The sequence below is a fragment of the Clupea harengus genome, chromosome 7 (assembly GCF_900700415.2).
Source record: "Clupea harengus chromosome 7, Ch_v2.0.2, whole genome shotgun sequence".
NCBI lineage: Eukaryota > Metazoa > Chordata > Actinopteri > Clupeiformes > Clupeidae > Clupea > Clupea harengus.
The window spans coordinates 9,400,450-9,414,859 of record NC_045158.1 but is presented as its reverse complement, the minus strand read 5'-3'; the positions used below and the strand labels follow the sequence as shown (position 1 = coordinate 9,414,859).

Here is a 14,410-nt window from a genome sequence, read left to right as displayed (position 1 = left end):
TTAAATGTATGTTAACAACTAAAAGCCTTTAGTAGGCTACTTTCTAATTTTTATGTCCACCTGTAGGCCTTCTGAGATCTCATGTTATAAATAGCTAATCCTTTAATGCCTGCATCATGGATTACACTTACCCTAGAGAACCTTTTTGTGCTCCGATGAGCTAAGACAGTGAATGGTAGTGAATAAAACTGTAAAAATGATTAACTCTCTGATATGAGTGTTTTTCAGCTGATACTAATGTGAGGTATAGTAGTCCTAAATAAATCAGTGATAAAGATGCTCAGATGTAGTCCATATGGTTGGCACAGCATAGTGTGTGTGTGAGAGTGTGTGTGTATGTGTGTGTGTAGGTGTGTGTAGGTGTGTGTGTGTAGGTGTGTACCCATTGGTGTCTGTTGGGGAGTAGATGGCCTCTGATTTAAGGATATACCCTGTTCATGTAAAGTGACTCCCCTTTCTATAATGTTTTTATAGCTGACCCTTCTCCATACACAGAGAATAAAAAAGGTTCATGTCTACTCACAAACAAACATGCAAACTCAGGTGAGGCTGCAGCTCTTCTCTGATAATTATTATATATGTTAACGCATAGCCTACTGCACAGGCTGACCCAACAGAGAGTCACAGTATTATATAGGAAGAAAATGGTTGCAGATTACACCTGTATAAAATACAGTTGATCCTATCCGAGGACAAATGTTAAGCAATGGTTTTATAAGGACCAGTGCATGCTCTTCCACTGCCATATCATGGCTGGCTGGCTGGCTGGTGTCTATGTACTATAGCACAAAATTGTTAGAACTCTAGGTCCCCTAATCTCTTACCCCTTATTATTGTAAATCTTAGTTTGGGTCAGTCTTTACTGAAGGAAAACATGAGTATAAATAAGAGGATGTAAAATATTAGCATAACCAGTAAACACTAAAATGGAGATCATTATAAGTGTGAATTAATTACCTTGGCAAATTTATTTCCACTAGCACGCTTTTATTCTGTTTATTTTTATGCTTTTAACTGGCGTGAACACAGCTTTCTGAATTTCACTGCATTTAACATGGAAAATGATTTGAAGAGACGGTTGTAAAATATGCAGAATAGTGTGTGCAGAAAGAGGATGCTGCCTTGGGAAACATCCTCCCAAATACACCTTGAAAATGGACATTAGAGCAGAGTTTGCATTACTCCCTTGTTCGGATACAAAGAAGCTGAAGGTGTGATCAGTGGAATGACTGGTGCTCTTCAAACAGCTGTGACCTCGTGTGCTAGAAGTTTCACTCTCCAGAGAATCACTGAATTACACTGAAATTGCCACAATGGGTCCAAGGTGAAGTATCTGCTATCCTTGTGTAATGACTGAATATTATTGTAGCTAGGCCAGAGAAAAAGGAATGTGAATGGTATAGTGCTGACGGTGTGCCTTGCTACAATGTAAAATGTTGATTCTGATATCTTACAGGAGAGGTCCAGAAAGTTCAAGCAGTAACATGTCCAAAATGTAGCCTGTATTTTAATATACTCTCAGTCTTTGTTGGTGAAATTAACCTTGAATTTAGGCTATGCCAAATTAATACAGATATGCCATATATATATATATATATATATATATATATATATATATATATATATATATATATATATATACATATACACATACACACACACACACACACACACACACTTTACACCGACAGAGAAATAGACAGCTAGAAAGATAGACAGTGAGAAAATGTATATCAACCTACAGAACGCTGTATGAAAGGAGGGTGACTAGCATAATAGTCTGTTGGCCAAAATAGTTTTAGTTAACCTATCCACGCAGACTCTTCCACCCTCCGCCACACCTTCCTTGTGACCAATAGTTGCCAATGACTCCAATGACGCTAAAATGCTAAAGTCACTTGAGAGATGCGTGAAGTTCTGGCGATTAAATGACTCAGTGTGTTCATGACTAGGACGGATCGAATAGACTTAACATCAATTTCTTACACGTGACGGGAATGATTGTCTAGTGGTAGCATACGAAAGTTTAGAGAGGAAGCAGGCCCTCCAGAAAAGAGTTATTCAACAGGTATCTCGATTGATCACATAGGGAAAGAAGGACTTGCCACGATGATAGCCTCCCATCTCCTGGCTTACTACTTCACAGAGCTCCACCATGACCAAGTACAAAAAGTAAGTAGTTAGCTAGCTAATGCTGGCTGATTTAAGTTAACCAACCAACACAAATCATTAATCTCTAACGGTGATTATTTATCTGACTGACTTCTTATGGGGTAACTTATTTGTGATGGCTACATGTTATCTTGAGAATTATCGCTAGGCAGCGAATCGAAATGTTACATTGCTAGCAAGCTAAGGTACGTTTAATTATTACTAAGTTGTCTGTTGTGTCCCCTCCACAAGCCACAAATGTATGTGATGGAACTACCCTTAGTGATTAATGTTTTCTCCGCATCACTTTTACTGTAAACTTGCCTGCCGTCTCTGAATTAACTAACCTTGGCCATGTATGTCAGGTTAGCTACATTGTTCACAACACACTTTATGGAAATCATCTAACTTTTAGGACGATGCGTTTTATTTCTCAGAATTATTTGGCGGTTTCATCCTTAATTGTGCTAACTTAACTAGCCATTTCACATTCAGTTTCAGCCTTGTCTGTCGGCTACGTCAGAGAAGCTGAATAGTTCCGCGTTTTTGGCATTAAGTGTAGATAACGTATTAGCTTGTTCAGGTATCTCACTGAACAGGAAATACTCAGGTCTTTCTCTATGATTTGTATGTCAAGTAGAATGTGTGAATTTGAGTGTGTAGATAGCTAGATTAGCTTTGGTAGGTAATTCAACTACAGCAAATTATTTTGATCATTCGATGTGCCACTACGACCTCATTGCTCTGGCTCTCGCAACTTGTAACATGAGCCTTGTTCTACCATGAGCGAACGTCACAAGCAGAGTTCAGTGGCTCCAACTTGATTTCAGTAGTCCGTTGTAAACTAAGATCTCGGTATATCGTCATAAAGAAAATACGTCGTAATGACGGCTTTGCTTGTTTACACTGAACTAAACAAAGCCGGCACAATGCTGCCCTAGTGTGTGTTTTTAGACAGCATGCCGGCGTTCTGATGGCAGAGGCGTGACGTTTAAACATAGCGTGTAGCATGACTTGAAATGCCGTGTTCGTGACCATTCAGAACTCAGATATTTCCAACTCCGAAAATTGCTTTAGAGCACCACTAGAAATCGGCGCTCCAACTCAGGTCAGTGTTACACTTTGCGCGCCACAGTATGCAAGGGTTCCCTGGGGTCCGAGTGACGTAAATGTCGTCATCAGAGAGTGCACCCTCCAAATCTTACCTCTATGCTACATAGGCACCAACTAGAAAGTAGTATGACAGGAACAACTACGCGTCAGTGCTGTCCGCTGCTCTTCGTGTGGGTGTCTACAAGAGAGTACAATCAGGGCGTCAGCACTTAACAATGCACAAAACTGACCTGTATTTGTCTCTCTGTTGTGTTATATGTCTTGTGTTTTTATAGTGTAAATATGTATATATATATGTTCAATCTATATTTTGTATTGTTTTTGTGTCTGAGAGCTGCTACCTCAATTTCGTTGTACTTGTGCAATGACAAATAAATATATTCTATTCTATTCTATTCTATTCAAAGTCAGGGAAAATAAATAATAATTCTGACCTCAGTGAGGCATGACACTTAATATGACGACAAACATAACAGAGCCTAACAGAAACCTTGATTATAGGTGGCATTATTTTAGTACTCGATTCCTAATTCCTGAAGTCCTGATTTTCTGGAGTCCTGACTCGACTGGGACCTGAGCTCTAATAACTCGGTCTTGGACTCGGCCTCGAGCGTTGAATGCATTCAGACTTGGTAGTTGACGAGACAAGGTAGGGCTGGGCGATATACCAGTATATAAGGTACACTGATATATTAATAAATACTGGTGTGTCATTTTTGGTCCATATTGCCCAGCCCTAAGATGACCTTTTTGTTAGTTTTTTGTATTGGGCCATAATAATTTGCCACGATGCAAAGATCCTGTCGACCACATTAATGCTTGCTGAAAGCAAATACATTGTCAAACTGATGTTTGTAACTTAGCACAACTGAAGTTTGACAGAAATCCACAGAATGTAGTCGTAGTAATCAAACAACCTAATTTGTCAGATTTACTGTCAATCATCTTTGCACAGGGATACGCACAATTGACGTCCATTAAAGTGCTTCAAAGTTTGGCCAGTCTGTTTAATTGTAGCCTGGCCTATAAGGTTGTTTGCAAATAAGTATCACAAATACACAACGACAGATTGATTAAATATCAACCAGTGGACTTGTTTTATTATGTTTATCAACTGACCAGGGGGGTATTTGTCGTATGTGGTTTAGTGACAAACCTGGATAAATGAACTCAGAGTAAGTGGTAAACCTCCTAATAGAAGAGCCCTCTGACATTGTTTTGCTAGGAGAATGAACCAATGGGGGTTCTTTTATTAGGAGGTTTACACCTTACTCTGAGTTAACTTATCCAGGTTTGTCACTAAACCTTGTACAACGAATACCCCCCTGGACAAACAGGCTTATTCGCTTCATGCATACAATGTTCTCTTCAGCAGTAAGTAGTGTGGCTAACTAACCTTCTGAACTGCTGCCTAACATATAAACTTGGTTAGCGAAACTAATCTATACTGTCCATTTTCACACATCAGCTGTTTTTCCCCCTTTCCGTTATTCCAGTTGTTCAAAAGGCATTATGACTACTACATGTGCAACAAGAAATGTATCTACATGTATTTTATTGATTCATGTTTACAAAAGTAGATCATTGACAAAATGTAATGGACAGTGTTCAGTCAGCGTTCAGGCTTGCTTGATGTTTGGCTATGTTAGGAAAGTTGTTGACTCGCTAGTTTTTCCATCATAAACATCCCTGCCAATGTTATTTATGAAACAGTGCAATCTACACTGTAACCTTATTGGGGTCATGTCTCAGGCTAGCATCCAAATAAATTAATCTCATGTCAAAAAGCCTTTGTTAATTTCACACCAAAAAACCTTGGAAGTTTGCAACCTTGAAAACCTAACTCGGCTAGCTTGTAATAAATTACACTTTCCAATGTATATTGAGTATGTCGCCAAAAACATTTTATTAGATTACACATACTCCACAAACACTTAGCAAACAATGTATATGGGCTGAAAAAGCAAGCAGTTTTTCAGCTAAATTAAAATGTGTCATTCTTTTTGTTGTTGTTGTTATTCTTTGGTTATGTTAGCATTCAACTCCAATGTCCCAATAAATAGAACTTTGCAGTCATATTTGTGTAAAATCTTGTGACATTACTACCTTGTCAGTCTACTTGCTTCTTTGGCTTCTGCCGTTGGCTTTGCCGGTACCATATCCTTCAGCTTGTCAACAAATACACGTGTACCACTGTCCATTAGGGGGTCTCAAGGCATGATTTGTATTTTGGATAGTGGTGTAAAAGTGAGCTATACTCAGTAGCAAAAAATTACAATTCCCACGAAATTGGGCTTTAATTTTGGCAAGTGAGCACTGAGTGTGTCTGTATTGTTGTGGAATTGGTTTTGTAGAGCAATACCAGCAGGCAGAAGAGGTGCTAGTGGATCAGGAGACTATATAAACACCATAAAACAAATCGGCTTCCTGCCAAGACTTTACTAGCTATGCTAATAGCTTAGGCTATGTATTTTCTCCATGCTGGGATGGACAATGAAAGAAAAGCAGTAAATATTCGATCCATTTCCTGTTGCCACACTTGTTTACCCATACGTCAATTCGGCTCTCTGGCTGCCGGCTTGATGGTGGAACAACAGTGACCCCGATCCGTGTTCATACGTTTTATACAGAACGGGGAGGCGGAATAACGGAGCAACATTCCCGCCTTGAGCAGGCTGTATGAAAAGCCCCAGTGTCCATGTTGCCCGTGTTAGATCAAGCTTCCTCACTGAAACGAGGGAGTTGAATCCATGGAGACAGACTCTGGATATAAGAGATAGCAAGGTGGATGCAATGAGACTACCCCCTTCTGTGATCCACACTCATTCAGGGTGTAATTGGATGACCCCTAAAGCTGATTCACTCTAATCTTTTCCCGACTCTGTTGAAGTGGCATGTCTTCTGTGGCTATAACACACATATTGTTTTACATGTAAGAATTTCAGTTTAAAGCGAATAGAAAGGGCAACAGAATGTAAAGAAAGAATGTGAAGAAATACTGAGTCATTAAAGTGAATACAGCAGAGCAAAGCAAGGATGCAGTCACTGGCATAAGCCCAATGAAAAAGCCCACCGGTTGACATTCATAATAAGACTATCAGCTCGATCAAGCTTGAGTGCTTAAATGAAGACCTACAGGGTCTCTTTGCCTCGACTGAGTTACCCTTTCAAAAGGTGAAGTTTTATTTCTCGAGGGGTAGTTTGGGCTTTATCTTTGTTGATATTAAACAAAGACCAGATCAACAAATTACATGATGTTCTGTGCTGTATTAAGTGCCACATTCAGAATCTTTATTTGTATTATAAATGGAGACCATACACAAGATAGGACTGTGGTGCTGCGATTTGAAGCATGCAATGCAAGCACACACTTTAATGTTATTCTTCGTTTATTGCTCCTTTTTCCATACAGGGATATATGTTGGCACAAAAGTCCTTCTGCAAGTATGTGTGTAATCTGTAGTGGTATGTTGTGTGGTGTAGGTATATTGTCAAGCTCTATGGCTGATCATGTTTCTACCTTCATGCCACTGACCGTGTCACTATGCAAGGGAGTATTTATATGTCTGGTTCGGCGCAGTATATCATTTTAAGATGTGAGCAGGAGCCCAGTACTGTCATTCTCATCTCACTGCCCTAGTCCAAGCTTCCCTGCGTCATTTAATACTGGCTACCTTGTGGGTTTCGCAACACTGTCGAGGACTGTGTGACATTTTGTTCCCCTGTAGAGCCTGTTAAGGTGAGGTGTGGAAACACTTTAAGAGGAAGGCTTTTCAGTTCATTGTCCCTTACTTAATGCCTCTGACTTGGTGATACTGGTGTATTTTATGTCAATATATTTGTGAGATTTTCAGGTTACGAAATAATTCAGTGTAATATGTTAGAATTAAGTACTTTCATTACATGTAGAGACATCTTCAAAGTCTGTCTTCATTTTGACTTTACCACAATGTTTCGGCATCTGTTTCCAAAACAACAGCAAGGTGTTGTCTGTTAACAGACACATCTCTGTGATATGTGATCAAATGATCCAAGTAATGGAGAAAAATATGTCCAGCAATGCCTCTTAAAAAAAAAAAAAAAAAAGTCCCTTTTATAGACACAGCACAGCGCAGGGCATATTAATAAAATACTGGCTCATTCATATATTTATTTTTACCGTCTTGCTTCAGGTTGACAAGTATCTTTACCACCTTCGACTGTCTGAGGAGAATCTGATGGACGTGACGATGCGGTATCGCCGTGAGATGGACCGCGGCCTGGGCCGGGACACCAGCCCCACAGCTTCTGTGAAGATGCTGCCCACGTTTGTGCGCTCCACACCTGATGGAACTGGTGAGGCCTTCAGAACCGACCGAAGGAATTCCCACTATTATACTTCCTTTTTATACTTATACTTCCTCTTCCCTGGGTGATGTTGAACTCAGTGACCTTTAATGAGTCATCCAGAAATGTTCTTATATTTAGCAACTCCTTTGTGGCAGATGTTCAGACGAATGGGTTTTGTGTAAAACTTAAATGCACACTGGTCAGTCTAAACATCTAATGAACTCTAAACTAAAATCGAAACACTTAGTTTTGCCTCTACATTCTTATGGCCCTTTTTTTAAGTACTGGATATGTGAGGACATTTAATTTGTTAACCAGTGGTTGTTAATAGCTACATTAGTTGATGTAAATCTGTTTGGTTGAATGTTCAATTATTTGACATTTCTAAGTTATTTAGCTAACGAAAGGTTATAGTTTTGTTGAATAGTTAAATGTTTGGTAAAAGGTTGTTGTAACCTTTGCACTACAATGAATAATAGAGTCCACATCTCATCTACACAAACTAATACTCATTTTTTTTTTTTTTCTTCTGTGATTTGGCAATTTTGTTTAGTCTTTTGCCATTAGCCGCAATATAATATTTTGTAATATGGGGAAAGCACTTGCCGTGTTGAGTGAAGTAAGCCTGCCCCTGACTCTGTATAAAGTGGAACTCCCAAGAGGAGATTTTGCTGCTGCATTCAAATACGTTAAGAGTGAGTAAATTGTTGCGGAGACTAATAGCCAAATTGGTCACAGAAGTGGTACCAGACAGATGTCTGCAGCAACACTAGAGGTTGCGCAGGCCTGTGAAGGAAATGGAAAGTCCAAGCCAAGCCTTTGTTTACACAGCCTGTTGACTCCGGTCATTATTGGCACGTTACAGCACAGTCATTCAGATAGCACTGCCTGTTTGTTTACACTGTGATGCATCATACTTACTGGTTAACAGTCTCTGGTGTTGGAGGTTAACCTAACCTAGGTTGTCATAAGATTGTATTTCCTGCTACAGGTCTCCTAACAGATACTACAGTCACCAGATAGGCCATGCTTTATGTCTTTACTCTGTTGAAAAGGCTTTAGCAAATCCAGGTGCCTCATGTGCTCCATGTAATAGTGCATGTATACTATAGTATAGGCGGTTTATTATTAATCAACAAAATACACCCCTGGAGTAGCCTAGAATTTAAAATTCAAATCCACTGTTCAGAATAATTTGTATTCCATTTCTTAGTGTTTTTTTAGCCTAGACTATATCTTGTCAAAATGATGATTTACTAAGGAGAGACACTTCACAGAGGGCAGGAACTAAGAGATAAGTGGGTCTGTGTCTGTGTGTGTGTGTCTGAGTGTGGCACAAACCTCTACCGTTTGAGGGATTTTACAGTTTCTTGATGGTCTCTGCTGAAAATCATCAAGCGTTGATGCACAGTTTAAGGTGCAAACTGCAATTCTCATCCCAGAGATCTTTTGACAGATTCAGTGAATTGCTTCTCACAGTCCTTTAGCTCTCCGTTCAGTGTTTGCACTCAGAAGAAAAATTGCTATTCGTACACAGCCCTGGCTCTGTGAACGGGAAACAAACATAGCGGCTCGGACCAAGTCAAAAACATTCCCAGCCAGTCAACATGGTGCTTCAGCAGCACGGAAGGGAGGGGCGTTCTTTAATTGGCTGTTGAGCTCAAATATCAACATCCTTTGTGAAACTGAAACTTAATCGTGGACTGCATGTCTAAGTGGTAACACCAGTACACCTGATTGCTAATGCAAATACCTTATCACATCAATACCAGGATGGTAAAGAAATGTTAAGTGTTTAGTTAGATCCCAGGTAGAATATCTTTGCCAGCATGAAAGACTGATGGAATTTCCTTTTGGACAGACACATAGATCAGATAAAAAAAAAATATATATATATATATATCTTTACCACACTTGGCATATCATTGCTTCTGTCATCATTGATGTTGAGGTGTTGTTGTTGATGTGTGACGAATGCCTGCCAAGGGGGTTGTTTAATGGCATAGCTCTGTTCACAGAAATGATGGAAACGCCAGTGTGGATTGTCAAGGCGGAAAGGTTTGATTCTCGGAGGATCATAGAAACTGATCTTCCACTAGGATTTATTTTCATACACAACAGTCTCTACCGAGTGGAGAATTTACAGTGTGGAAAGGCCAAAAAAATTGGTGAGCAGAAGGAGTGGAAAGTTTTAGGATTATCGAGAATTACCTGGCTGTTTGAAGCTGAAAGATCTCGCTGTCCTCCGTCGAATTCGTCGGATGCCCACGCTTGGTTCAAGTTAGCTTGTTCAGGAATAACAGACTTGTAGAAGACGGCTTAGCGAAAGAATGTGTTTTATTCAGTCACTAGCCACGGTCAGCTCGGCGCAGCACGAGCATGCGCTAGGCACGTCTGCTCACGGCTCGGTCTCCTTGCTTCATCTTCTCCAACATTACAGAAAGTACAGACATTTTATATTGCAGAATTAACATGAGGTGTAAAGGGGAGGGGATGGGTGTGTCTGGAGGTCAGAGGGCTATGGTCAGGTATGGCCATATAGATGCTAATGCCTTGTGGCCTTGACCATCCTGTCGTGGCTGTAGACAAAAGCCAGCTAATGTTTCTAGCTCCAAGGCACACAAAAGCCAGGAACCATGTCTGATGGCTCATCAACATAGACAAAAGGCCAGGGGCCACCTCGATGACACTAGTCTGGTGCTATGCAAACTAATTTGCATTAGTTTGTTGAGATGTAATTAGATTATGTGAAGTTATGAAAATGCCTAAATCTAACAATTTCCCCATCTGATCATAAATCAAAATACATCATGATCACAATAAAACCTAACAAAACCATAACGAACATAATCAGACATAGTGATCAAACAATCCAACATTGTTACAAAATGTCAACAAACAAGTGTTCCCATAGTGTAGTGGTAAAAAGGTTTAAAACAGAACACATGTTCTTATAGTGTAGTGATATCAATTTATGTTCCTATAGTGTATTGGGATCAATAGTCAGGATCTGGTGTTTCTTGCAACCAGTATGTATGTCCTTTATCTCAGGTGAAATCGAAAATCCCATAATTTGCTTGGGTAAAATTATTTCACGGCCCTGTTTTTTTGCACAGCGACCCCCGCCTTCCGCGAGCTGTGAATGGCGACCATGCATCTCTGGTTCATCAGTTTCTGTTGGTCAAGTCTTTGAATGTTGTATCGTCACTGCTGTCCAACGGGTGAGGTGAATCTGGACAACGGTGATGGCTTGGTCAATGCAGCGGGTCAATGGTTCCTGCGTTCCCATTTCCCTCATGCTGCTCCTTGGACTGTTGTTCTGAAAAAACAAACAGGGAAAACTGCGGCAGTATCACATCTTCCAAGAAATTAGGCATTTCTCTCATAGGACCAGAACAAACTATTTTGAAAAAACATCACTGAACATTAAAACTGCCTTAATACTAGGGCTCTGACCTATATCATCAACCCATATCTCATAATCATGTCTATAATCAAGTCCATCATCTAAATTCCCATCCAATCATCATATCATTGCTAAAAGTAATGATATGATTAACACAAAAGAGCATGACTTGATTTTAGCCGTAGTCAAGTTGCTTCCCTCTTGCGCTCCACCAGAGATGGTTGTTCTGGGGCAATGCATTGTGTGCTGTGGGTGCCGTCAGTTCTCCATGTACCATGACTGCAGCAGCAGAAGGGAATGACAATACTTTTCGTGGTTTCTCACACAAAGTACGTTCCCCATCACGTGGCTCTGGATGTCTGCACACCACTCTGGCTCTCTGCACTGCTCTCGTCAATTTTGTACCGCACTGACTCTCAACTGGCCTATCATTTACCTTACAATCATTAAGTTCCAAAAGCTTACAGAACATGCTTTCATCATCTCCTTCCTTGTTATATTTAAAATAAGCAGCATGTCTGCCTCTGCCCTGAGACCTGCATTCTCTTGCCCAATGGCCATAATTCCCACATTTACGGCATACATTCCTAGATGTCTCTATTTTCCTTGTTCTGATGCTTCTAGGATTACCTTGATTTCCCATTTTCACATTTCTAAGCATGAACTCTGGATCTGTGTGTATGCAGTGTGTGCTGACATTTCTGACCCTTTGTTCTGTATTGCGTTCTATCCTCCTTGCTACATTAATTAGCATCTCAAAGGTGAACGTTGTGTCTTCCCAACCGGGTGTGGTCAACTTAATAATACTTTTGAGCTCAGGGACAGTATTATGCAAGAAATTTGCCTTCAAGGCACCGTTGTTATTGGTCATAACATTCTCCTCTGTCATCCCGCTCATGCCTGAATGTCTTAAGAATGCTTCAGCAAATCTTTGGGCAAATTCATCCACCGCTTCATTAGCCTTCTGTCTACAACCAGATATTTTCCCCCAATCTGTACTCGCATTGGTAGCCTCCTGAATCCACTCACGGACTGCCTTCCAGCCATCATCTAGGTTCTGTTGATCTTCTCCTAACCCAATATCAACACCCCGTTTCACCTTGTCAGCCTCTGTGTTGTTTAACACAGTGCACAACAGTGAAACGCCATCATATGGGTGCAACTGATAAATCTTTCGCAAACGAGTGATCTTGGACCAGATATTCATCCCTGCTTTACGCGGATGCTGCAGGTCCTTTGACCACTGGTCAATATCTTGCGGCTTTGCAGATTTATAAGAATGCACTACATTTCTACCAGTATACCTAGATGTCAAAGCTCTCAATCTGGCCAGGCCATCATTAACACCTGAGTCTACATTCATGTTCTTTGACCCACAATTAGCAATTAGCATCGGCATTGTTTCAAAAGCCTCTCGTCTCTCCCCCTCCCTGGGTTCTTGCAGGCTTGCTATGTCTGCCGAGTTCTTGGCCTGCCCTGCTTTTAATGCCTTCACATCCTCTGCAATTGCTCGAACTGTGCTGTTCTCAACATTCAGGCGCCATTCTAGCTCAGTCTTTTCATGTTTTACCTTAACCAATTCACCTTCAAGTGACGATACCTTATCTCTCTCAATCTTCAGAACTCTGTCTGATTCCATTTTTTCTTGTGCCCTCTGACGGCGCATTATCTGATCTAAGGTAACAAGAGAAAGTTTAATTTTATCTTTTTCGTGCAACAGCTTTTCAAAACTGCGCCTGATGTCATCAAGTGGCCAAAAACCATGGTCAGGCAGAATGTTGTACTGCAGCTCAATTTTCCTCTCTGTCTCATTCAACTTAAGATGACTATTCAAAAAGCCTTTTATTGTCTTAATCATGGTATTCTCGTCAAAATCACGCACTGCCAAATCACCCATCTCAATATTAGGGATGTTTTTGGCCTGGCTAAAACTTCTCCTGAACATATTTATTTCAGACGAGTTATGCGCGTCGCGCTCTCAGCAATTTAAATGCTCTCTCTCTTCACAGATGTTACACAAAATACCTTCAAGTAAAACTATGCCAACAACTGGTCACTTGCTTATTTTAGTTTTAAATCTTAATTTAAAACGTTAGGTTCCGATCAATGATCTTGCTCCAATGAATGAATGCCCACATCAACACGCAACCGAGTTCTTCATTTCATCTATCAAGCTCACACCCTGAATAGAGATATACGGACATTTGCGATTAAAACTACTGGACAGTCAAGCACGGCCAAACTATTATCATATAACCTTCAAATATACGTTTAGTCTCGCATCGGAGCACCAAACAATCTCTTAATGAAACAAATGAAACCGTAGCTTACATACAGCAACTTGTTTTTGCAAATACAATTCCTGCTTTTCCAGCCAGCCAAATGAAAATGCCACGCTTTGTGAAGCATCCACAAGTACCCCTACGGTTAAAATAATAGCTATTTTCCAAATAATATAGACTAGGACGAACTAGAATAGAAACAACACCAACATACAACTGTTGCAAACAGCAAAACTCTTATAAACTAAATCAAATAGAAGTTTCTAACTTCAACGAGCTCATAGGCTCTCACAACGGCCAGCTTGAATTACGTGTTTAAACTCCTTTGATGGCAATTCAAAAACGCAACGCTATGATCAAATTACCCTTGCCCGGACCTCAGTCCCAAGTAATTTATCAAACGTTTGTTCACAGCCTACACCGTTATGTATGCTTTTCCGAAAAGGTAATATTACTAATAATAGATACCTTAAACAATACAATTCAACAAGGAACCTCAAAATACTTACGATTGTGGAATCGTAACACGTACACACAATCACTGTAGGCCCAGCTTTACATTCGTATTCCTGCTAACTGGCTCTACATTTTTACACAGCAACTTTCTGTTCTTTTTTTCAGCGAAGTAAAAAATACAAATATTCTCTCACCGTATTTGTCCTTTGAACTTCTTGAAACTGGGTGGAAACACCAAATGAAAGATCTCGCTGTCCTCCGTCGAATTCGTCGGATGCCCACGCTTGGTTCAAGTTAGCTTGTTCAGGAATAACAGACTTGTAGAAGACGGCTTAGCGAAAGAATGTGTTTTATTCAGTCACTAGCCACGGTCAGCTCGGCGCAGCACGGGGGCCACCTCGATGACACTAGTCTGGTGCTATGCAAACTAATTTGCATTAGTTTGTTGAGATGTAATTAGATTATGTGAAGTTATGAAAATGCCTAAATCTAACAAAGCTTATAGGAAAAGGTGACAACAGCTCAAATAACACTGTAACAACAGCTTTATGGAGAAGAGCATCATTTCAAACCTGACAGTGAATGGACTACAGCAGCACACCACTACTGTCAGGTAAAAACAGGAACCCAAGGCCACTAAATGCACAGGCTCAACTAAACTGGACTATTTAAA

At 40.3% G+C, this 14,410-nt stretch overlaps 1 protein-coding gene across 2 annotated transcripts in view; it reads left to right on the top strand.

The window, feature by feature from the left end:
- The first annotated feature begins 1,307 nt into the window (after nt 1–1,307).
- Nucleotides 1,308–14,410, top strand: part of hk2 (hexokinase 2) — a 37,670-nt gene continuing 24,567 nt past the window's right edge. The window contains exons 1-2 of one of the 2 annotated variants that reach the window (XM_031570412.2): nt 1,308–1,324; nt 7,437–7,599. In XM_031570412.2, coding sequence (XP_031426272.1) covers nt 7,482–7,599 — 118 coding nt within the window. In that variant the 5' untranslated portion in view covers nt 1,308–1,324; nt 7,437–7,481. Of the gene's footprint in view, nt 1,325–1,831; nt 2,173–7,436; nt 7,600–14,410 lie in introns of those variants that run through there. The other variant, XM_012815976.3, reaches the window with a different exon arrangement.